Here is a 25,571-nt window from a genome sequence, read left to right as displayed (position 1 = left end):
CAAGGTCCAAAGACCTGGATCACACCTAACTAAGCACTAAAACATCAGATTACCATAGACTCTCTAAGGGAGCGGAAATAGCAAGAGTTAGCCTGACGTGATGACAACGTAACTAAACACTGATTGGCAGAAATCTCCAAAATTGCAACGCTAGCATTTAAAAGGATATTAAACGCGTTTATGGCTAAAGCTTTAAATGACACAAGACATTTCTGACAAATTATCCACAAAGTTTTATTATTCAGCTTAAGAACAATAATCTAAGGTGCATTCATGTAATTGGACTAACTATCATTAACCATTAGACTTGTTTACATCGTTATAAGAGTATTCATAGATTCTACATTTCTGATCGTAGCTTTAAGTTTCTCTTCAGGCACTTCAGTTTGTGGTTTTTTGTTTTTTTTTACCGGGAAACAATAAGAATCAATGTAGAAATCATAACATCAGGCTAAAGTGCATAGAATCACAGAACATGAATAGGTAAAATAGCTGAACATGGAAGGACAATGGCACAACTACTTAACAGTTTGATCACACTCTAGATCTTATAGTACTGAGCTGGAATCACCAACAAGGTGCTTGAAACCTCATTCTTTACTAATGTAATACCTGAATAGTCAATTCCTTGGCTCCACGACCATGATGGGAACATCCCTCAGGTAAGCTGGAGTGTTTAAACCAAAACCATTATTCTGGTTGAGCTTCTGCGAGTCAACATAATACCTAGTGTCTTATAATTTGCGATTAGGCAAATTATTTTAATTAAATCACCATTGAAATCACACTAGGTTTAACCTAAGTTTAAAAAAAAGCTAATTAAAACAAAAATTGTGGATCAAGGGAGGTGATTCAGGGAGGCACTCTGGGTGTGATTAATCACACCTGTTTCATAAGTGTTTGGAGAGGCTGGAACAAGAGAGCGAAGGGCAGCCTGTGGCTAGCAGTTGCAGAGAAACGAGTCTGGACTTCAAGCTAACAAATGCTAACTGTGGCTATGGGAAGTGAACTGTGTAAACTGAACATTAAATCTCCAAAAAAAAAAAGTCAGCAAGCTGTCTGTGTGCAACTATGTCCAAATCCTTACCTGGCCAGAAGACTTGTTGCAATAACTGACGCAAGTTGGCTGATAACATTTTACTTCAAATTTTCAACTTCTGAATGATTGTCTCCTAAGGTGTGAAGAGTTGTTTGGTGAAAAAGTCAATTAGGTTATTTGAAACTAAATTTATCCTTTTTCCATCTATCTTTTGAAACACGAGGATTCTTACCCGACTTTGCGAAATTCTACAAAATCCAACAAAGACCTACTTTGTTGGAATAGTGCCAAAATCTCTATTCATCATCTTCACATTTTTCTTAAAAAACAGACTAATGGACATTTGGTGATTTGAAAAGCTGTTGGCAATGTGTATGTGTGTGTATTTTAATTTGCTCCAGGGTCCCTCCAGCCTCCGAACGCCCTTTCCAGGTACAGAGCTGTAGCGATGGTAAGGTGATCCTGCAGCTTCCCAGCAACAACCTGCACTCCCAGTGGGAGACCCTCCTCACCCAGTCCCAGAGGACACTGAGTCACCGGCAGCCCCAGGATGTTAAATATTCCTGAGAGACACACAGATATTAATTATCCTTTTTTTCCATTTGTGCTAGCCGTTGTGCCGATAATAACTGTTGTGAATGTGAGGAATATTAAATACTGAAATAAGGAGATTATATTTGGGGATCCAAATTTTCAGGAAGGCAGATTTTATATTATTAATTTAAAATGTGTACTACTGTAACTGAGCTGTATGAAATCCGGCACTAAAAATTAAATATCTAAAGCATTGTTTTTCAACCTTGGGGTCGTGACGCCATGTGGGGAAATGTCTAGTAATTGAGTTTTAAAAAAATACTGATAAAAATTGTATTTTTAAAGGTTTTATGATTTAAAAAAAAAAAAATTAATTAAAACAACACACTCAATCTCAAACATTTGTATTCTATACATCAACTTTCTCCAATAGAAATGTATTTAAAATAAAATACAGTATAAAAATATGCATCTTGATCAAAAACTATTTCTTGAGAAACATGTCCTTTGGGTCGCCAGAACTTTGTGATATAAAATGTGGTCACGGCCCTAAAAAATGATGGGAATCTTTGATCTAAAGAAGGTTTGATTTATTATATACACATGATGGCCCTCATTTATCAACCTTGCGTGAAAACGGGTGTAAATCTAAGTGCACATTTGGTCGTGAGACAGGACCAACGTGTGATTTATGAAACATCCGTATTTCACCAATCCCTGAGTGCAAATGATCAGGTGTAAATGTGGCAGCTGATTTCGATCATCATTAACTTGTTCCACCCTTCTGTTTCGGACGCCCCATCTATTGAGGTGAAACAAGAAAAGAAGCTTTTCCAAGATGAAAAGAAGCATCCTCACATCTGAGGTGGAGCAAAACAAAGATTTGCTCTTTGAACATGTGAAAACTGGAATTAAAGAAGCTCATTTGAATGCTCAGTGGAAGAGGATCAGCTACTGTGCAGGTGAAGTCTGCCCCCCTGTGTGCGCTGCGAGCAACTTCACAACGGAGATCCTGGAGACACACACCTATTTGATGTTTATATCGGCCTCAGTTCGCATGCTTTAGACAATAAAATTATCACATTAAAAGAAATTAATGATAAAAACATTTTTTAAAAAGCCTTAAAAATTACTAAATGTTGTCCTTGTCTATGTTTATTATGCTTTCAGCCAATTTCACCTATAATTCATCACGTTATTACAATTACTGCAGCAAATTTGTGAAAGTTTAAGGAACTATTTTAATTTAAAAGCATGAATGTTGGGCTGTGCAGAGGAAATAGGACTTCATTCTCCAACACAGAACAGAAGCAGTTTGGGGTTATATGGTATTCCGTGAAAGGAAAAACAAAAAAGTGGTAATAATAATGTGTACTTTTTAAAACTTAATTAATTTTAATATGTTTAGATCTGTTCTGAATGTGTGTCTGCTTCTGCTTAAATGACGGTTGAGGCTTATTTAATACTTAATTTTCAGTCTTTTCCTGTGCTGAACTACAAATCTACACACTCAGACTTGCATACACAAGATCAGACTTGACGTGAGATCTAGTATCGGACGCTCAAATTACAGCGACTTTCTTAAATTTGTCAATAATGGACAGATTTTAAATTGCACAATTACACTTAATTGCACTTATGAGTGAGTTGATTATGTAATTTCACACTGTTAAAGTTGCTGTTTGTTGATGTGTTTATCCAGGGTGTGGGCGTATCACTGACCGGTGTAGGCGAAGTCAAAGGCGTTGAATAGTGGCTGGTGGTGGTGTGGTGCCACCTTTGGGTGGGAAGGATAAAGCAAAACGGCATCTGTTCCCAGAAGCTCGTCCATCTTCCTCTGCAGCTGCTGCTTCTGCTGGATCATGAACTCTGACGGTTTGGACGGATGGGTCATCTCCATCAAACCCAAAACTGAAGACATCAAAAACAATCCTCACTGTAAACATCACTATGAGTAAAGAACTCATTACGTCCGGTTAGCAACTCATCAGTCTTACATATAGCAGGCAGGGTGTGGTTGGATTTTCCAAACAGACGTTTTAGAAATTCCCACATGGGCCAGGCTGCAGGTCCAGGTCCTCCCATCAGCTCAGCGAACGGCTTGGGTGGCTGAGGAAATGCATCATAGACATGGGTTTTCCCAGGCTCAGAATCAAGATGTAGGCGTTTATTGGTATAAAACAGCAAGAAAAGACAGTCTCCGTACAATTAAAGTCTTTAACATAGCTCCAAAGGTGTCATAAGATGTCCAGTCAGACACAGTCGTGCACTGGGTTGTAGCCAACCCCCAACTTTTGATCCTCGTTGTATACCCACCACACTGCTTACACACCATGCAGCACCATCCTTATTCTCATTCCACTCACATAGTCTAGCACCAGGTGTTCATATGCAGGCAGACCTGCTAAGAGTAAATCGTGTTTTTCTGCAGTCTGTGCCTTCTCCTCGCCCTTCACTCTCTTTTCTGTTTCAGGTGTCTTGATGCTGGAGCTGGCAATTCCTGATCTGTGGTTCAACTAGTCTGATGTTCCATCTCTCTATCTCTATGTTCTCCTCCTTCTGTCCACTAACCCCAACCAGTCGAAGCAGATGGCTGCCACCTCTGAACCTGGTTCTAACGGAGATTTCTTCCTGTTAAAAGGGAGTTTTTTCTTCCAACTGTCGCTGATGCTTGTTCATGTCAATTTGTTGGGATTTTTTCTTTTCCTCTAAAGAATTTTATATTCTGAAAGCGCTTTGTAGTCATTTGCGCTATACAAATAAAGTTGAAGTGTATTATTTATCAAATGACACTTAATGGAAAATGTAACAAGAAATTAGATTATGGGGCAGACAAAATATTTTTTTCCACCAATAGTGTAATAATTTTATTAGATCATAGAATGAGTTGAGGATTTATGGATTATTTATATTGCTTCAATGTAAAGAGTAGTATCATACACAAATGCGTATGCATATATTTGTTTGTGTGTGTGTATATATACTGTATATATATAAATAAATATATAACTTTTTTCTTACCTTCATACAGTACATGTACATACATAAAGTTTATATATATATATATATATATATATATATATATATATATATATATATATATATAAGAAAAGGCGCAAATTATTATTATTTTTTTTAATAACAATTCAGGTCTTAAATAGATTAAATGAAATTAATTTGAATTAGATACAATTTAATAATCCCTTGGGAAGGTTCTGTCAGGGAACTTAGATTTCCAGCAGCATTACAGAAAAGAAAAGCAGCACACAGAGTTTAAATATATAAATACAGAAATACAAAATATAGAGAATATACTAGAAGAAATCAGAATGTACAGAAATAAATAAACAAACAAGGTTGGTGCTACAGACTACAACTACTGCTCCTCTTCTGTCTATCTGTTAACCCTCCTCCCCCCGACCCAGAAGTCGTACAGATTGATGGTCTGAGAGACAAAGGAGTGCTTCAGTCTGTTGGTTCTGCACTTTGGAAGGAGCAGTCTGTGGCTGAACCATAAACTGTAAAAAACGATCATCCTCCCGAGGAAGTGAAGCCTTTTTTTTTTTTAGAGCTCCCCCTGCTGACTGGCTGCAGTATAGGTCACAAACCTCGCCTCTTCAATGATAACAGATGGGATGTGGGTCAAACTGTAAAGTTAAAATACTTGTCACATAATTTTTTTCCAAACCTAAACTCTGCTGAATATCACCCTACATTGTGTTCAAGTGCTCATTTTTCTGTGGTTTGTTTTTAAATACGTTATTTGAGGTTGAGAAACGGGATTGGACATCATATAATACAATGATTGACAGCCGCGGATCTTGCGTAGCTCTCTTTGTGAATAGCATAAGCAGTTACGTCGTGAAGGAAAGTCAAGACGCCATTAAACTTTACCGTTCAGTTTTTTGATCGACAAGTACTAGTACTACCCTCTGTGATCTGATCATCTGAACAAGACGTTGGTAGAATTTCCAGTGTGAAAGATCATCAGGGGCCTCATGTACAAAAGGTACATACGCCCAAAAACGTGCGTACGTCATAATCCACGACAAAATCCTGATGTTCAGAAACTGGAGTGGGCGTGGAAATGTGCGGTATTTTACGTCAAGTCCTGAGGTGTACGTACGTACGTTTCTACATAGTTGATGCTTTAAATTCTAAGGATTTATGAGGCACACTACCAAAATAATACAATACATTCTTACATTTACATCTAAGCTGCTGGCTCCAAATTACGTCAAAATTGCAAGATGGCGGCGCCTCTAAGCCCTATATTTTGGCTTCAAGAACAGTTATAGTACATGCATACTGGACTGAACAGGCTCCTCTGGTTGATGATGAGGGTGTTCCATACTTTGTCCAGTGTTCTCCTCTCTGCCACCGTCACCATAGAGTCCAGCTTCATGCCAACCACAGAGCCTGCCCGTCTGAATAGTTTGTCTTCTTTGAGGTGTCTTGTTACATTTTGGGTTATTGTTACATATCAGGCTCTGACACGCCTGAATAAATGTGTGTGTGTGTGTGTGTGTGTGTGTTAGTCACAAGCATGTCAGCTGTGAAGACTCGAACCTGTTTAACACACAAAATGAAAGCTAGGAAACAGTCAATGCTCAATGTTGTGGCTTTATTTCTGTGGATAGAATTGTAAGCCTGTGTAAAACTGAGTGTATCCTTGTGTGTGTGTGTGTGTGTGTGTGTGTGTGTGTGTGTGGTATGCAGTGCACAGCTAAACAGATTACTGAAGTATTTCTGGCATCAGTGCAGTGACTCACACCAGGTCTGAACTCTACACTGTGAAACATGTCTTATAAGGACTTTCCCTCCAGGACTGTGTTTGTCTTTGACTGCTTGATTCCAGCACTGCTGCTATGAATAAATACATTACCAGACACTCTGAGCAGCGGACTTACATTTCCATCATCATCAGGTAGACTGAGGTAAGTGAACCACATTGGGAAGCCGTACCGGAGCTCCGGGAATCCCACTTCCTTCACTGTCACTCCAAGGTTTTCTTCCAGATGCTCCACAATCTGTGGAGCATCACGTGATTGCAATCATGAAGTTTCTCAGTCATTCATTCATTCCTCCATCTGTTACACAACGAGATACTAAAGGAAACACCCTTCCCCCCCAAAAAATGGAGGCTCCGCTACCAAGTTTCACTGTTTTGATGAGGTGTGACCTAGCCTCTGCAGATCTGTCCGGATAAAGTCAAAAATACTTAATGGATTTTGACAAATTTTTGACAAAAGCTCGACCTTACGCTATGGAAGATTCCATTACATTTTAGAAGGAATCCAGGTCAATATACTGATTCTGAATCAGTTTCAAAAATGGAAAAACCCCTCTCTTTTGTCTTTGGAGAAATTTCAAAAACTAACATCTCGGTTCATGACTGACCTTTAAGAAATTTCATTCATTTATTTCAGATACGTTCCTTAATTATCTCAGAGTAAATCAGAAAAAAAGAATTAGAAATGTGCCTTGCCGATAATTATTGACAAATTTTGCATTCTTTGTCAGAGTAAATGGGAAATTATATTGAAATCTACGACGGCGTATTCGGGCAACATTAAAAAAGAAAGAAAAAAACCCAAAAAAACTGGACACTACGAGATTAAAGTCATAATATTTCGAGAGTAAAGTTGTAATTTTATGAGAATAAGGTTGTGTCCTAATAAAATCCTAATTTTAAGAGATTAAAGTCATAACATTTCAAGAGTAAAATCATAATACAGACCCTTTACAAAAAATTTGATTATCATGGAAAAGTTGTTTAATTTCCATAATTTCCTTCAAAAAAGTTAAACTTTCATAGATTATAGATTCAGAGCCCACATTTGAAACGATTTCAAGTATTTATTTGTTTATTTTGACATCATTTGGGCTTCCAGCTCATAAAACCCACGAAAACAGGAATTCAAAAAATGAGAATACTGTGAAGAAATCACCATTTACTTTTCAGTTTTTTCAGAAAAAAAGAGAAGAAGGACTGGACTGTTGGCCAATGGTTCCGAATGAAAGGCACACTTTACTTTCATCACAAAAGATGACCTTGGACCACTGGCCAACAGTCCAGTCCTTCTTCTCCTCTTTTTTTCCTGCAAAAACTGAAAAGTAAATGGTGATTTTTTTTTTCATAGTATTCCAATTCTGAAATAAAGAAATAAATACTTGAAATTGTTTAAATTGTGGGCCCTGAATCTATAATCTATGAAAGTTTAACTTTTTGAATGAAATTATGGAAATTAAACAACTTTTCCATGATATTCAAATTTTTTGGAAAGGGTCTGTATATCAAGATTAAAGTCGTAATAATTCAAGAATAAAGTCATAATTGAAATACTAAGAGAGCAAGTGGTCGACTTTAGGGCTATCGCTGTTAGTTGTGTTCACTTAAACAGGGAATTCTGAGCACTGTACTATTACAAGTCTTTTAAGATACGGTTTTATTCTCAAAATATTATGATTTTAATCTTGAAAAAAAACTACTTTAATTTCGAAATACTATGGCTTTAATCTCGTAGTGCCCACATTTTTTTAATTTTAATGTGGCCCTAATACGCCGTCGTAGAAATCCACTTGATCAAACTCACACTTTTCTCTTCACTTATATGTCATTCAAAAACTGAACACACCTTTCTCTGAATGTCGAGGAACTCCTTGTTGACGGGGTTTGTGAACTTGGAACCTCCGTCATGAGGGACGGTGAAAAACCTGAGTTTCTTCAGGTCTACCTTTGTGTTCAGAGACAACCTGAGAGAAAGAATAAAAAAACCCACACTGTCAGCATTACCTTCAAATACACTGCAAAGCCAACTTTGTTGAACTCCGCCTCTTTTTTCCCTTCTTTTAAACACATTGTGTACATTTTCCTGGTTTGTGTGTTCAAATTTTTGTTTGTTTTCCTGCAATTTTGTATACTTTTCGTTTTCACCGCATTTATTTAGCTGACCTGTCACTAGGGGGAAATTCAGAAACTGTCTTGATTATGGGTGGGGCTCCTGGAGCAGTTAAGACACGCCCAGTCTATACAATAAAATATCCATAGCACAATCTATGCTATGCTAACTAGCTACTCAATACTCAATATACCTGTCTATTCAGAATTATCTCAATTCAACCGACTCGCCACAGAATGCTGAGTCCACAGATGTTAGATTTCATAGAAGGGGCGGAGCAAACAGTGGTTATGATTTTATTATTTAATGATTAATGAATTTCATTTTTTTATTTTTTTTTAACGTTAAACCCTTGCAATAATGATTGACTGCTCCAAGGTACTTAGCGTATCAATGGTGGTATGCCAAATACCCCCATTAGTACTGAGCATTTTTTTTTTTTTTTGTAACCTGACGTATACGGTGCCAAGATTTACACACTCCAGTACAGTAGGTAGCAATATGCACCTATTCAAGTTGGCTGCAAAATGCCAATAACCAAGAAACAAGCAAAGAGTGGTGGTTTGTGACGTAGGAAGCCACCAAAACGTAACAAATTAGCATTCTCAGCCAATAGGAAACTACGATTGTAATAGCCTGGTTTCAACCCATAGAGGGCAGTCACACTTACAATTTTACAACAAAATACGCAAAACTGAAATACTTTGACTAAAGTGTCAAGAGCTGGACAAGAATCAATCAATAACACTAGTAGCACGTGTCTGTTCTAGTGTGTCAATGTATAGTCACATGCTAGCTTTGGGTCCAGCCATGATCTTGAGCATTGGCAGCAGATCTTCTGCATAGCGACACATTGGACCGATGCTGACATACTCCTTATGTCGGCCCGAGCAGGAAGGATAATGATTCTCAGTGGACACAATACCTGAAACAAAACATTCAGTGTGAATACACTTATGAATTTAATGTAAAAGTACAGTCTTAGGATGTGTAAAGGAAGATTTGCTATATTCTTAGTTGAAAGTGAGGGAGCATGAATCTGTTTTTTGCTAACCCACATGAACAAAAATGGGATAATTTAAAAAAAAAAACAGTGGTTCAGCCACAAATATGCACATGGTTACTGGAACAATAATTTGGTTTGTGACGAAAGCTGCCTCCAAAATGTCATCGGCCTCCATCTGAGCCAATCGCAAAATTCGGCTGCAATATCCGAGTTTCAACCTATTGGGCACGTGTCAAACACAAGGCCCGAGAGTCAAGTCCGGCCCTTCAGAGCACCCGATTAGGCCCGCAGGAGGACGTAAAATCAACAGAGAAAACATTAATCATTGTGTTATCTCCCAAATAATTCAGTTGTAAGTTGTTGTTGAAAAAAGTCAACATTTTTCCTAAAACCTGCAATTTTTCCAAAACTATTCCACAAAATCTCAAAATAAATAAAAAATTGGTAAAAAGAAACAGAAATCAAAGGACAATTAAGTATTAGTCACTTATTGCTGAGATATTGTTAATGCTTTATGTGTAATTCATAACTGGAAGTGAAAACTTGGGCACATTAGTGTTGAAATTGTTTGTTTTTGCGCCTAAAACCTGCAGCCCACCTGTGATCAAACTTGTAAGTATTTGGCCCTTGAACTAAAATGAGTTTGACACCCCTGCCATAGAGGGCAGTCATGTGCGACATTGAAATACTGACTAAAAAGTCAAGAGTTTGACTAGAATAAATCAACAGCACTACTTTATACCAATTAGGTTTACCGTAGTTACTATTTAAGGAAAGTTTGAACCAAAAAAACCTAAAACACACATTCAGTTTTGTTTACCTGGAGTTGTTTTGTGGCCAAATATTCCATTATAAAAACTGGGTATACGGATGCTGCCTCCGATGTCCGAGCCGATGCCGATGACTGCTCCAGCTCCACCCACAATACTGCCCTCCCCTCCTGCGAGCAGAGCAGTTAGAACCAGGTCCACAATGACAACTTTCTATGTCTGCTACGACTGTTAGGCTAACCCGAGCTGCCTCCTGAGGTCCTCTCCAAGTTGTACGGGTTCTTGGTGATGCCGTGGAGGTGGTTGTGGGACTCGGACCACATGCACAGCTCGCTGGTGTTGGTCACGCCCAGTGGAATGGCACCCGCTCTTTTTAGAAGAGCCACCGGTGGGGCGTCAACGGTGGCAATGACATCTTTCCTGGCTATCAAGCCTGTGGTGTTTGGCATGCCTGGGAGAAAGAAACGGAATAAATAACCAAGAATAAACTTTTTATATCTGGGAGATAAGGACTTTTTGATTTTTGAAAATGATCTAGAATCAGCATATTGATCTGAATCCCCTCTACAATTTAATGGACTCTTCCAGGATATATGGTCTATCTTTGGTGAAAATTTTGTCTAAATCCATTAAGTCCTTTTCACGTCATCCTGTTAACAGACAAACAATATTACCTTCATGGTGGAGGTAATTAGTGTCAAAAGTGTAGAAGATGTTGTAACTTGAAACAATAGTTAGTGTGAAAACAATGGCTGTGTTTGAAATCACATACTAACGTACTACTCATACTAAGTTTGACATCAAAATGAGTATGTAGCGCGTTCACATTAGATAGTGTGAAAAGATTACCCAGATTTTTTAAGTGTCCACTAGTCATACTCAAGCACCACACGATGCATTGCGAGCGGATAGTCAGGGAATGTAAAATCGTTCTGGGACCGGCTTCAAGCTAAAAATCAAACATCCCCTTTACAAGACAAAAGCATCTCTTCTCGTCTCCCATTCGTTTTTTGTAAACAGGGCTCTTATTTTGAAGTTCACCAGAAGTTTAGTCAGCAGCAAAATAACGGGTCTTAGAAAATCTCAGAAACGTCAGAATTAAATGTGTTTCCGTGACTTTTATCGATCAAATGACCAGATGTTGATATTCTACTTGGTCATTTTCTTACTTAAAATGCTTTCAGAACTTTCAAAGGTGGAGAATCAACAGAGATTTTTAGCCTCAGTGTGCTTCAGTTTTTTGTTGTTGTCAGTTCCAAATGCATCTTGGGAAACTTGGAGGTATACTTCAGTGGGAACGCTCACCATCCTAATCATACTTACAGTATATACTCATTGAGTTTGTAATGTATAGTACGGAGTGTGCCATTTCCAACACAGCCATAGCCCTTTGCTGCATAACAGCTCTCTTTCAAAATAAAAGCAAAAGATGTTTCTTCTTTTTTTTGCCAAGCCGACACACAAGTTGAGAACATGCAGATACGCTACACTACACCTTCCACACCTTCAATGCTGGCAAGCACACTGTGCTTTTGTACCAGATCGCTAAAGTCCTAGAGGCGATGTGTGGCTGCATGTATATGAACGCAAACATTGACTCAAATGTTGGCTCGCTGATTCAAAGCTGATGGGAGATTCATTTCTGGATTTTTTTTTTTACCCTGAAGGGAGAAGGACTCTTTGACAGAAAGTGGGACTCCAAGTAAAGGGAGCCGGTCCTCGAGCACCTCCTCTCCTCCCGTCTCCTCCTCGATCAGCTTATCCACCTGGGACGCCTCCTGGAGGGCGGCCGAGAACCTAGACACAGGAAGGCGAACACAACTCACACCACGGATGACTATTCATAAAACATAGACGATCTATATCAAGACTGTAATTCCTTCATTCACCTCCAAAATAACGTCAGAATGTATCTACATTAAACTCCTAATTGTTAAAAACTTTCAATTCCTTGAATTCAGGCCAAAGGAAGTGTTGCATGTGTTGTAGGGATGCAACGATTAATCGTAAGGCAGTTAAAAATCGATTCATAGGTATCACGATTGACATCGATACTTTGCAAATTGAATCGCAGTACCTTTTTTTAAACAATATTTATCCCTTTTCTTGTCCAGCAGTGTAAGCGGCAGGTGGAATCTGCTACTACTTTCTTTCTGGCCGCATTCTATGCTTAAACATGTTAATAAATGATTCATTACCCCTTTAGCACCGAGAGAATATCTGTAATATTACGTGAATATCTGTAAAAGTCACGTTTTTCTATTAGCTCTGTCTGCTAGCATAGCATCTCTTCTTCACTGCAAGAATTTGTGCATGCCAACCGACCACTGGGTTACCAGCGCCCTCTGCTGGTCCAAACAAATATCTGCCGTAAATCAGTGAAATGACTGTTTTTTTTTTTGTTTTTTTTTTAAGTCCAATTGTTAAGGCACAAAATAAATTTTCAGTTGCACTTTTAACAAGAAAAAGAACTATTATGCAGTTTTGCATTGTTCACTATAGAACCAGAATTTAAATTAATAGGCTTCTTCTTCATTTGTATTATTCCTTTATTTATTTCATTCAAGATTTATTTTTAGTTAAATTGCATTGTTTTGAATAGTTTATCAATTGATTCTTTTGAAAATGAAAAATAAAAGGAAAATAATACAGTATTTTTTAGTTTTTTTCCCAAAAAAAATAAAGGAATATTTTTCAGTCATTTGTGTACAGTCCCATTTTGTAAAATAAATCATGAGAGAATCGTATCGTGAACCCAGTATCATGAATCGAATCGTATCGGGAGTTGAGTGAATCGTTAAATGCCTCTTTTTTAAAGAAGAAGTGGTATTTTCTTACCGGTCCTTTATAACAGCGTTTAGTAAGTGGTTAACCTCCTGGATCCGGTCGATGCAAGCCTGCACCACCTCCACACTGGAAACCTGTACACACACAGCAGGTTGGTCCTTCATTCCAAAGCCCCCAAGTTAGGTTAGGTTTTACGCACAGAGAAATATTAACAAATTGACGAGCAACGGGACAGTAGAGCTGTACATTAACTTTCAAAGGTACACTGGGCATGGACCAATCAACAATATTTTGTTTAGAAAACCAAACTATAACTCACTGATAGAAATTATCACTATTCAGTACTTCATAACTTTAAAGAGACTGAAAAAACAACAGCCATGTTTATCGCTCTAGGACCCAGAATTGCAACGTTCTCGCATTGTGATGACGTAAGAGTCCGTTAGAAAGCGCCTCGGCCGTCCAGACTGCAGTAGTCGCATTGCAATAAAATCAGATACGTATCGGATTTAAAGCACCAAATATGAGATTTGAAAAAATAGGAGTTGTGCTGTTCAGACCGTCTTTAACAGATCGAGTACAGGTCGCATATGGGCAAAAAGATCGGATTTGGGTAGGATTTGCCTGCAGTGTGAACACAGACCAATAGACGAGAGCCTCTTCTTCAGGTTTCTGTTTTTCTACCTAGAGAAGGCTCTACTCCAGTAACGGCGCCCTCAAGTGGTTAGAAACCAGAAATCCATTCATTCAACAATAGAGCAGCAACAAGTTGCTGTGCTTTTGGTTGTTTTAATGTCCTGTTTTGCCCCGTCGCCGTTCTCCTGACCACCCATGATGCAGTGCGCTCTACGTCATCACCAATACTTCCTGTTTTTAGTCCGCTCCGAGCGCGGTTGCGTTCACAAAACGCTCCTAGACCAGTAGAAACAATCTGCTCTAGACTTCGTTTGCGCGTTCACACCAACCCCAACGAGGCAGACTATACAAGTAAAAGAATCCTCGAGCATTTGAAACACTCTACAATCCGTCGGTGTGAACGCACCCTGGCCTCTCTTTTAGTATACAGACAACAGTGGTGCCTTAAAGCTGCTGGAGACCAATGTTTTTATCAAATGAAGAGAGCGTAGGACTCATAGATCAATAAACCCAAGATTATTTGCTTGAAAAAAATATGTAAAAGGTTGAAATTGCCGCTCAAAAATGTGTTTTGATCGTTACTGTAAACACTCTCTTATTGACATCTTCAGAAAAGTTTTGTGCATTGCATTGTGGGATGTGGGATGTGAAACACTTCGATGCATCCATCTATGGGAATCCACTACCCACAAAGCTTTTACAACAAAGTCCGACAGTGTTTTTTCTGAGGAAATGATTTTTTGATCAATGATTGATCAGTGATGCCTGTATTGTGTCTTTATCTGATTTTAAAAAAAGCAATCTCCAGCAGATTTCAATTTTAAAAAAAAGTTTAAATCTGAAAAATAAATATGATTGTTATTTTTAAAAAACGGGGCATACAAAAGGAGTAGAAAACAGAAAGTGTTTAATATCGCCTTTGTTTATTAGAACTTAGTAAAGCTGTCGGCGGTTACGTTTGGTCCAATTTCCGGGTGTAGGTAAACTGTGGAGGTGAAGCTGAAACAACTGATGCTGTTTTCAGAGCAACGACTGACTGGTCCCACAAAGTAAACACCACCATCACATTCTGTGTCCTCCGTATCCACTGTCACTGATCCCTGAACCACTGCATCGTCAACTGGTGAGTTTAAACCCAACTAACGCAAGAAAGACGTCCTATCTCTCCAACTTATTCAATGATAGTATCTTTGACATCGTTGACATAATAAGGGTCTTAGTTTTTAGATCAAACTAAGCACATTGTAAAACACAAAGTAGATGCATTTCACAACATTTAATTAAACAAAAATTCAATTATTTTCTGATTCCTTTACTCGTATGTGAATACAAAAAAATATAGCCATTAAAAATGGATGTTCTATAACATTGTCCTTCATCTTTTTATTCTAAATGAATGACATCTTGACTGATATCATATTTGCTTACCATTGTTTCATTTTTTTATGTGATTTTTTTCCCCCCAACTACGCACAAACAATATTCCCTGTGTTGTTTTATTTTGTTTTCTATGATTGTTTACCATAATACTGTAATAAGTTGCTGTTCCGCTGGCAAGTTCTTAATTTTGGCATTTTGTTGTGAATTGTAAAATTCCATATTTGGTTATTATTAAAAAAAAATGATATAACAAAACAAAAACAAAAAAATTGTCTCCTTCAAAACAAAAGTAGTAAAAAGGTGCAATAAAACCAGTTGCTTATCTAGACATACAGTTTAAGTTTAAGGAGGTAGATACAATCTAGTTAAAATAAATAAATAGATAATTTCTAACATTATGTTAGGGAGAACATGCACACAAAAAGGACCCAAATGTCCACCTCAAAGCTTGAATCCAGGACCTTCTTGCTGTGAGGCGTACGTGTTAAATACTAAGCCACTGTGCGCCTTTTTTCTTGTCTTTTACTACTGTATTTTTTTGTAATGTCGTAATGTTTTTGTATATTTTAGTGTACTCTTGCTGTTGTTTTGTATATTTTAATATCATTTTCTGCATTTACTTTGGGGGCCGCATACAATTAGACCGAGGGCCGGATGTGGCCCCCGAGCCACCAGTTGACGACATCTGCAATAAAGTTTTGAAGTGTCTATTGATAAGGAAATGTATCAACAGCCCCCGGAACTATGGGTACAATTTCCGGACCGTTTCTACATAAGCGTAATGTGCCTGTGTTATCACCGCGCCAGGATGGAGAATTCTTCTTTCGGCTGCTGTGGGTTCAAATCCCGCTTTTGTCATATATATATATTTTTTTTTCAATTTAGCATATTTAACACGACAAATTTTACCTTTAGAAATACATTTACAAAAAAAAACAACAAAAAAAAACACATTTTAGGGTATTTCCTGGGTTAGGGCTAAAATAAAGGCTGTGGCTACAGTTACGTTATATGTATGCGTAGACTGCAACTCTATGAATACGCAGCGCCCCTCATTGGCCAGTTTAGGTCACGTGATAGGTGCACCACGTGACTTAAAGTTCTGTTCCGAACCCTAACTGTAACACTATCCCTAACCCCAACTCTAACCCAAACCCTAAAATGTTTATTTTTTGTTGGATATGTATTTAAAGGCGGACTTTGCCGTGTTAAATTGGTTAAAATGAAGAAGAAAAAAAAAATTGTCAAATGTGGGATTCGAACCCACGATAGCGGTGAGCAGTCTTCCACTCGGCTATCCTGGCACATCTATCTATCGTCCGGGGGGACTTTATTTCCAAAATAAAAGGATTAGCGGGGTAGCTGAAAATAAATATGAGCTAAAGTAAAACTGGCATAACTTTAAGTCACGTGGTTCACATATGACGTCACCTAAACTGGCCAATGAGGGGCGCTGCAGCCGCGGCCTTAAAGTTTTGTGAACGTGGATGTAAAGTGGACCCAATGTACAGCTGTTCTGGGTTAAAGGTCACTCACTGCTTGCATAAGCCCAGCCCCGCACCCATGTGAGAACATGCAATCACCGCACAGCTGTAGAAGGGCCTGTGCCCCTCCTTTGAACCGGATTACGAACCTCTCTCCTCCGGATCTTCTTAGCGAGCTGTGTGGCGGACACAAGCAGCAGATCGTTGCGGATCGGCGGCAGCTTCTTCCCGGCGTCTGTAGCCGGAGAGAAGAAGCGAAAGACGGCGTAGAGGACGGTCATCGTCGCCCTGAAGAACCAGACCTGGAGCTTCTCCAGTAAACTGAGAGCCATGGTGACTGCTGTCTGCTGCACACAGAACCACCACAGGGACACATGCACAGCGTCAAGCTAGAGTCAGTGCACAGGAAGCCAGTGTTTATGTGCTACAATAAAAGTCTGCAGGAGACAAAGTCCACGGAAAACCCACTAAACTCATCTCAGAATGGCCAATCCAGACAATATTTAACCCATGAATATTATTCTTTAAATGCAAACCTATTTCCTTATTGAACGTTAAAAACAAACTTAAACCTGCTTTTCAGCAACAAAATGATGGCAAAACACATTATTATTATTATTATAAATGTATTTAAATTTTAAAGCATTATGATGTATGATGATATGATCCCACCTACCATTCACCGCCTAATTCTTGAACGTGTTTTACAAAATAAAAGAAGTTTAAATGCAACTTTATCTCCTTATTGCATATTAAAAACAAACTCAAACATGATTTTTTAGCAACAAAACCCATTTGCAACCGAAGACTTTAGTTATTTAAATTTTAAATACAAAATAAAAGTAAGTAGTGAAGTAGCCTGATATCACACTTTTATGGTTTTCCATTTAAAACAGTTTTTTAAATACATTGAAAGTATTAATCAAGGCCTCACATAACTAACAATTGAAAAAAAAATCTGCCTTTTTGAATTCACGATGGAAAATGTTTTTACGAAACATTTTAGGGAAACACGTATATATATATTTATGGAGGTAGATTTGTGTTTATTTGTGTCTTCAATCATAAATAAATATTTTCAATGAAAGAAAAAAGTATTCAAATTGAATTATTTGTGTCTCAAATATTTTCTTGCACTTTTCTTTCATTGAAAATATTTATTTTTGATTGAATAATAAAGACACAAATCTACCTCCTTAACTATTTACAACAAAAACTGGTTTTATATGGAGCCAGAACCCTCATGTTGCAAACATTGAAATTGAAAATAATAATAATAATAATAATAATCAGCATTGGAAATAAAGAAATGAAAAGAAAATGTGGAACTATTTTAAAGCCAAAGGCCCTTTACAAGTTTTTTATTTTTTTTATTTATTTTTTTATTCTCGGTGCCATTTATTTATTTAATTTGCAACCAAAGATTTTTTTAAGCGTGTTTAAAGCATGACTATCTAGCCTTGTTTTACAAAATAAAAGTAAGTAGTGAGGTAGCCTGACATCACACTTATTATGGTTTTCCGCTTTTACAAACATTGAAAGTAATAAACCTTACATAACTTTAAAAAAAAAAAAAAAAAATCAATTTAAAAATACACCTTTTTGAAATATCACTACGGAAAATATTTTTACAAAATATTTTAGGGAAACACCTAACACGTCTATTTATCAAGGTAGATTTGTGTCTTTATTTCTTTATTATTAAATCTCCCCAAAAAAATTAAATTAAATATTTTTTTGCATTTGAACACTTCTTTCTTTGATTGAAAATGTTTTTATTAGGATGTAGTAAACTTTTTTTAAAGGTTACTTTTGACCAGATTTACAGCAATATTTGTGAAATGTGTGACATTTGTTTTTCTCATAAAAAATGCAATGTCAATGTTAAAACTAAATCTAAATGATACATTTTTTGATTCACATTTTACATTTAGCTATAGATTTAACTTTTAAATTTAGAATCAACATTTAGATTTGATAATTTTCAGCTTTTTCAGTGCCAACATTTTATTCTCAATGCCAGTTATTCATTTATTTGCCATTGTTTCCGGTTTGATCTAATTGACCTTTATTTAAACAGGAAGTCTCGCTTATAGATGAACAATCTATTGTTCAAGGGAAGTAGCGGCTAGCATGTTAGCACACAAACAATTTGTTGCAATTGGTAAAAATACTTGGTCAAACACAACAAGGAATAAATTAAAAATGTAGGCAAGTGAAAGATATGAAATCGTGCGAAAATCGCCTCAGTTTGGATTTAAAAGTGAATATTCAGTCATTTTAGAGGACATTTAAATAGTGAGAAGCAGAGTGGATTTTCATTTTCAGTGCAGAAATTCATTTGAAAACAATTTAAATCCATGACTTCCGAGGTTTCCGTGTTTAGGTCAGAGTTTTAATGTGTTGTTCTAAATGTATTTCTTTAAACACCCAGTGTAGTGTCGCTGTGTCGCCGCTAGGTGGAAGCAGCGTAAAGAGCAACGGGAGCAGCTTTTATTTGGCACGTAGAGCGCGCATGCGTGTATGTGCGCGTGTGTGTCCGCCTCCCATCCATCCATCCATTCATCCATCCATCCATCCATCCATCCATCCATCTATCCATCCATCCATCCCAGAATACATTTATGTTTCATTTTCTGGATTCTTTACTGTTGCCTTATTAAATTTGAATGTTCATTAAAAAATACAAATAAAAACAATGTCTTTGTGAATGTGCACAGTCATCTATATATATATATATATATATATATATATATATATAATGTTTGTATTACATGAACCTGCTTTATAAATACTTTATTTAACTTTGACATATTGACTAAAGTGGATAGGTATTTGTTACTAGTTTATACTTCATCTCTATCTTGTGTGTTTACTGCTTGGATTAGCATCATTAGTTTGTGACCTAATGTCCCACTGGCTCAGGTCTTTCTGTGCAGTTTGCATGTTCTCCCTGAGGATACACAGATTATCTATTATTTTTCCCACAATGCAATGTTTAGGTTACTTTGAGGAAATGGGTGTATAAAATGTTGTTAAGGGTTGAATGGCAAGTCTAGTCCATATTTGTTTGAGTTCAAGTGTAGAAGTGTCATAATAAATGAATAAAACAAAAAAAAAAAAACTGAATAAAAAGCTGGTTTGGGCTGTAAAAAAAAAAAAAAAAAAAGAACAAGAGCAGATTAAAACTAATCCTAAATCTCTCATTTACTGGGTAGAAATGCAACACATGGATTGATGGATGGATTTAGTGCATTAAACTATGCTTTTAGCAGCAAATGTAATAATGTCAAATTTGCTAATAAAGTGAATCAACAAATTTGACAACCCGCCCTCATCCATTAAAGCTTCCTTTTACATATTTACAAGGATTTATACACATTTATTTTTATATAAACCTCTAAAACAAAAGAAACAATATTTGTATACATATTTATTTACAGTTAACAATAGTTAAATGTATGCTTACAATGGAGTTTTTAGTTTTACAACCACGACAAACATAATTTTGCAAAATCTATTACGGTATTTTAAAAAATGACTAAAATGAGACTAAAATTAAAACTGGTTTTCTTACACACTAAATTTGAAATACAATCAAAACTAAACTAGAAAAACGGAATGTGACTTTAACTAAATCCAGTGTTTAAGTGAATAAGACTAAAAGAAAATTAAATATTCTTGGCAAAATTAGCATTGCCTTCAGGACAAGAGAAAGAATCTGATTTAGTGTTTTTATCCAAATTAAAAGTCACATGATCCTGATCTCACAGAAAACTTGATTTCACGTGAAGGCAACTTTTCCAAGATGAGATCAGTTTTCTACGAAACTCACTAGTTAGCGACGTCTCTTTAGCACTGCTGACCTCTGGCCTCTGATCGACCCATTGACACACAGCCCCAGGGGGGGCTGTGTCTTTGTGCACTAAACCACATTTGTTGACAAAATGGAGGCGGGAGGCGGCGAACGCCTCCAGGAGGAGCACAAACATATCAGGACCTCACCCGCGCGCAGAAAAACAGAAAACTTGATCAGCCGTGAGGTGAAACCTGAGGCTCAGACAACCATCGGGCATGTAGAGGCAGGAGTGTGTGTGGTTGTGTGTGTGTGAGAAGCTCACAAAGCAATTAAAGCTGCGTTTACCTGCCTATTATGTTCAGGTTATGGCGTCTTTGCCTGCAGAGTATAGCGTGTTCTCCGTTGGGTTCTATGGGATGTCTTTGTGAATGTGTGCTCGAGGGGAAAACGATACAGTAGTCAACCAGTAACAAGAGGATGGCTTTGGGGCGTTTTTTTGTATTGGTTTCCGTCGTCTCTGCAGGCCCCTTTTTTGTGTCAAGAGTAGCCTGTACGTAGCACTTTGTTAGGGTCAGATTTCACACGCGGCTTTTGAAAAAGTCTGCAACACAAACGGGTCTTTCTTTGCACTCCCAGACATTTGGTTTTCACAATGAGATCCGCCACTCAAACCCCTCGAGGATGCAGTCATTTCTGAGTGGACACTAATTTATTTTTATTTATCTGTTTAAGCCCAGAGCTTCACTTTCATCCACTTTTGCAGCCCCATCGTTGGACCCAGGAGACCAATGCGAGGCTGATTTGTTTGTCCCTTGGGGGCAAGAGCAGGAGGTGTATCGTCTAATCAACTCTTTCCATTAGTTCAACGCAAAGCACTTGACGTTTCTGCGGATTTACCTTGACAGAGACGGGAAGGTAAAGAGTAAGTGAGAAGTTTGTCCAGTCAAATCAAGTGGAACCCTGTTAACCAGTGCCGGCCTTGAGTAATTTGGTGCCCTGGGCAAGATTTTACGTGGCACCCCTTGGCATCGCAATGAATTCCACTGCTATTTGATATACTCACACAAGAACCTGAATATCTTTGTCTTTGACCATTCATTTTTTTTTTTAGAAAACAAGAACCAAATATAAATAGTTGCCGAAAAAAATGTAAACCTTAACGTAAGTAAAACTCTCAGGAATTTATTAGCATGCAACCTCCACTTTGAAATATTCATACCAGGATGGAATTTAACTTTAAATATCACAGCAGAAGGCCAATAATGACACCAGATAAGCAATAGAGCAATTCAAACTATCAAATTGCCATTTTTAGGCTTTAGAATAAGCTTTTCTTTGCATTTTTGTTTAATAACCTCATACCTATACCTCAACGTATTTATTTTATTGGCCTTTACACAAAAATCAGAGTGCTAGAGCAGCAGTCCATAGGCGTTTCTGCCTATAGGTGGACTATGCAACTGCAAAGGGCCCCATGAGTCACTAGGGGGCCTCAATGCCGAAATGTTCTTGTATTTGTCCCTAATGTATTTAAAAACCAATGTAGGATATAAGAATACAGTAAACTTCTATCATAAGCTGTGGCATATGTTTTTGAGGAGTAATTAAGTCAAAATCATTGGACTCCAAAGTTTGTGTATTTCAGCAGACAAGTTTTAGGCTAATGATTGACAGGTACTGACCATTCAGTATTGTGTTGACCATTTATTGGATTAGAAATCCTTCCCTCTAGCTACACAAACTGTGGCCCCCCAAACAGCATCTTGCATAAAGCTGGAAACAGCTCTGGTTGAGTCACTTTCAAAGGTTCCAAGTCTGAACCTTAGCCTTGGTCTTCTCTACGTGTCTTCGGTAGGAAAGAGTACGGTCACGGTTCGCACCAAAGTTCTTCAGGGATTCAGAGCGCTTTAGGAGCACAATTACCGGTCAGATATGTAGGTGTTTTGTTCACCCCTTATTTTGGCGAATTAAAAACAGAAGTCTGTGTCTTTGTGGAACTTGGATGATGGTAGTTCCCATAATAGTAGCTACCATGTCATGTTCTGTCTTGATCACTCTGAAGAGGATACTTGAGTTGTAATGCTCAGGTTGTCAGTGATACGGCAGTTATTATATTAATCACATCATCAAATGTGTGTTCATGTGTACAATTTTTCATGTGTTTTATCACAATGACTGCATTATTCGTTGTACTTTTGAACAGAGACGTTGCTCCTTTGCTGAGTCATGTTAGATTACTCGCAGTACAGACAGATTGTGCTGTATTCACAGTGCCAGCAAAAACCAGTCTCTACTCAAGGTCTCAGCATAACTCTGATAAGCAGAGCTCTGAAGAAGCAGTCATTTTCCATCAAAATCCTTCCTCCCTTCACGCCCACCCTCCCCTTCCTCTTCATCAGCTATAAAATATATTGCTTTACTCTTTCACGGTTCAGGCGCGTCACCCCTCTTGCGGAAGAGGGTCGTTGTATTTATCCTTTGCTCTTTTCTTTATTAAATGTGTTTTTTATATATATACATTCCCGTCTCAGCGTGGACTTCATCAATGCAGAGCAACTGTTGTGGGTCAAAATCAGAGGACAGCTGAAATGATGCCTTTACATCAGCAAATGCACATGATCTGGATTGGTATTGATGTTAAACCGTGTGATCAAGGCAAGTACATAAAGTGGTTAAGAAGCTGGCATGGTTTCATGGAGCTGGAACGCAACAAACACGAGAAAGAGCCAATCCAACGATGGCAGCAGGAAGCCCAACTTATCTTGAAGACCAGAAACTGACTTTGTACGAGTAAAGGAAGGTGCAAAGCCAACCTGAGGAAGTGAAGTTTCTCAGCGATATGGGCCACCTACCACTGAAGTGTGCTGGAGAGGGAGAGGATACTTGGATTACGACCAGTGGGAAGGAACCAACACTGTCCTGGATGTGGCATGGCCCTGGCTGGATCTCATCCGAGTAAACAAATGAACGGTACTTTACCTTTCTAGATCTACTTGTTAACGTCTAAAGGGTTCTAATCAGTTGTGCATTGTTACTGTTATTCACACTGTATGTGTTTACCAATCACAGTGAAATCTCCACACGTCTGTTTGTCCATTTGTGAGCAGTACTTCATTCAGGATGAGAGGATAGAGAAGGGGTGGAGGTGTGAAGAAGTGGGAGGAGGTCAGTGTCCCATGTGGCACACACACACACACACACACACACACACACACTCACACTAAACACACCCCCCCTCCATCCCACCTTTGGGAACTCGCCTGCGGGCACAAGAAACAGCTGGTGCGCTACAAAAACCAATTATAAGGACCCTAGACCCCCTGCCAATAAGGGGGTGTGATTGTTAGCACCTTCAGATGAGGTTTAATGATGGGTGACCACCAATGGGAAGGTCATACTGGAGACACAGTGGGTTTGTAGTGTAGATTTGGACCATCCAGGGTGGATGCTGGAGTGGAAATTAGAAATGGAGATGCCGGAGGGACTCATGGTTTTGATGTTTTATTTACACCAGAGTCCAGACCGATCTGAAAATCCTGAACAGTTATTAACATAAATATAACAATGATTATGCCATAAGATTGACCATTTTATAACATTGTTTTCTCTTATTTTTCTTGTCAAAAGTTTGCATCCGCTTAATCTACTTGGAGATTTTTCACAAAGGTCAAACAAACACCGACTCACGAGTGCTTACACGCAATCCCCACAGCACGCAGAGTAAAGCTCCGGACAAATAGACCAGAGTGATGAGCAGCTGTGAATAATGCATGCGTACAATGACTTATTCCACGTATTCATCACCAGGTTATTGTCAGGCAGTGTGTGGCTTGAAGGCCGAGCCAAAAAAAAACACATAATGATAAAGCATCAAGAGCGCTGGTCGCACACCACCTCCACCACCACCACCTGACTGTGTAAACGTGTCACTGCTTAGGAAATGTAAGGTGTGAGATGACACTGTTTGTCGTGAGCCCGGTGAGATCCGACACCTTTAAATTACACAGTAGCAAAGCATGCTAAATTAGCTGCAAAGAGCATGGATGAACTGGTAACGTTATACCAGTTTTTAATGCTTCTTTAGGTTACTTGTGTCACCTTAGTAGTATTGCTGTCATATTATTTCTCTGACAATATCATTGTTTTTCTGCTTCTATTGTATGCTTTAAAAGTGGGCTAAAGGAAGTGTTAGCTAGGCATGCACACACGGAAAATAATTTTATGTTTGCAAGCTCGAGTTGTTCAGTTAACAAACCTAGACCGTGAAAATCATTTCACTTACAGTGGCTACGAGCTAAATATAGTTGGGTTGACGTTGTTGTTAGCTGTTTGGCTAGCTAATGGATTGATTATGACAGCTATGTATTGACATTTTGCTAGCCATCAAAATTATTTGTAAAAGACAGAAAAAACGTTGAAATTACTGATTAAAATTTAGTTTCAGTCTCTACTGGAAACACTCTCTTATGGCCATTTTTGGTAAAGTTTCACGCATTGCATTGTGGGAGTGTTTTTACTTCATTCATGTTGATATTTCTTGTGTTTTTTCGCCAGACAAGGAGAACAGTGATTAGCTTGACACTGTTTTTGTTCTGGTTTGTTTCTGGTATTCCTCAAGATATTTTGGAATTAATATAAACACTTCTATGCACCCACATCCCACAATGCAATGCTCAAAAAACGGTGGAGATGAAAACAGATTTTTTTTTTTTGTGTGTGTCAATTTTAACCTTTTACGTCTTTTTTTTAATTTTTTTTTTTTTTTTTAAAGCAAATTATATTTAATTCATTGATCAATGAGCCATATATTATGTCTTTATGTTATTAAAAAAAAATACTGTGAGTAACAGCTTTAATATCAGACATCTCTAGTTATGTAGGTGAAATTTTAATTATGGACCCAATGTGTCCGGGCCCAATACTTTTGAACAGATTTGACTTCTATTTGCAATCCTTTGACTTTCATAACAATATTGTATTTTGAGTTTATTCTTGAAGTTTAAACTTTAATCTCAACATTTCCATTTTCATCTTCCAAAATTATTTTCTCCATCAAAATTGGCCCTGATCCACTTCAGTAATCATTCAACCCCATGTTAAAGAAAAATTAGGAAAAGTTCAGCACTGCTGCTATGCTGCTCAAACAGCACGCCATGGAGGTAGATATTTGTCTTTATTATTCAATAAAAATAAAAAATAAAAATTGTATTTTCAATAAAAAATCACTTCAATCA

General features: G+C 37.8%; 1 protein-coding gene across 1 annotated transcript; it reads right to left on the bottom strand.

The window, feature by feature from the left end:
* Positions 1 to 213: 213 nt before the first annotated feature.
* LOC114480680 (fatty-acid amide hydrolase 2-B-like) lies at positions 214 to 16,932 on the bottom strand. Its single transcript, XM_028475059.1, has 11 exons — positions 16,688 to 16,932; positions 13,090 to 13,172; positions 11,912 to 12,048; positions 10,493 to 10,702; positions 10,302 to 10,421; positions 9,265 to 9,400; positions 8,212 to 8,329; positions 6,484 to 6,603; positions 3,571 to 3,682; positions 3,296 to 3,484; positions 214 to 1,602 (listed from the first exon to the last, which is right to left on the bottom strand). The coding sequence occupies exons 1-11, from the start codon at positions 16,868 to 16,870 to the stop codon at positions 1,427 to 1,429; spliced, it is 1,584 nt and encodes a 527-aa protein (XP_028330860.1). The 5' UTR covers positions 16,871 to 16,932; the 3' UTR covers positions 214 to 1,426.
* Positions 16,933 to 25,571: the final 8,639 nt, after the last annotated feature.

Source organism: Gouania willdenowi, chromosome 18 (genome assembly GCF_900634775.1).
Source record: "Gouania willdenowi chromosome 18, fGouWil2.1, whole genome shotgun sequence".
Classification (NCBI taxonomy): Eukaryota; Metazoa; Chordata; class Actinopteri; order Blenniiformes; family Gobiesocidae; genus Gouania; species Gouania willdenowi.
Note: the sequence above shows the minus strand (reverse complement) of the source record. Positions and strands in the feature narration are given on the sequence as shown.

Excerpts from the sequence above, each read along its gene's own strand:
- LOC114480680 (XM_028475059.1), bottom strand. The coding sequence starts at position 16,870 with ATGGCTCTCAGTTTACTGGAGAAGCTCCAGGTCTGGTTCTTCAGGGCG. Across the intron at positions 13,173-16,687 it reads AGAAGATCCGGAGGAGAGAG|GTTTCCAGTGTGGAGGTGGT; the intron begins GTTCGTAATCCG and ends GTGTGTGTACAG. Across the intron at positions 3,485-3,570 it reads CCACACCCTGCCTGCTATAT|TTTTGGGTTTGATGGAGATG; the intron begins GTAAGACTGATG and ends TGATGTCTTCAG.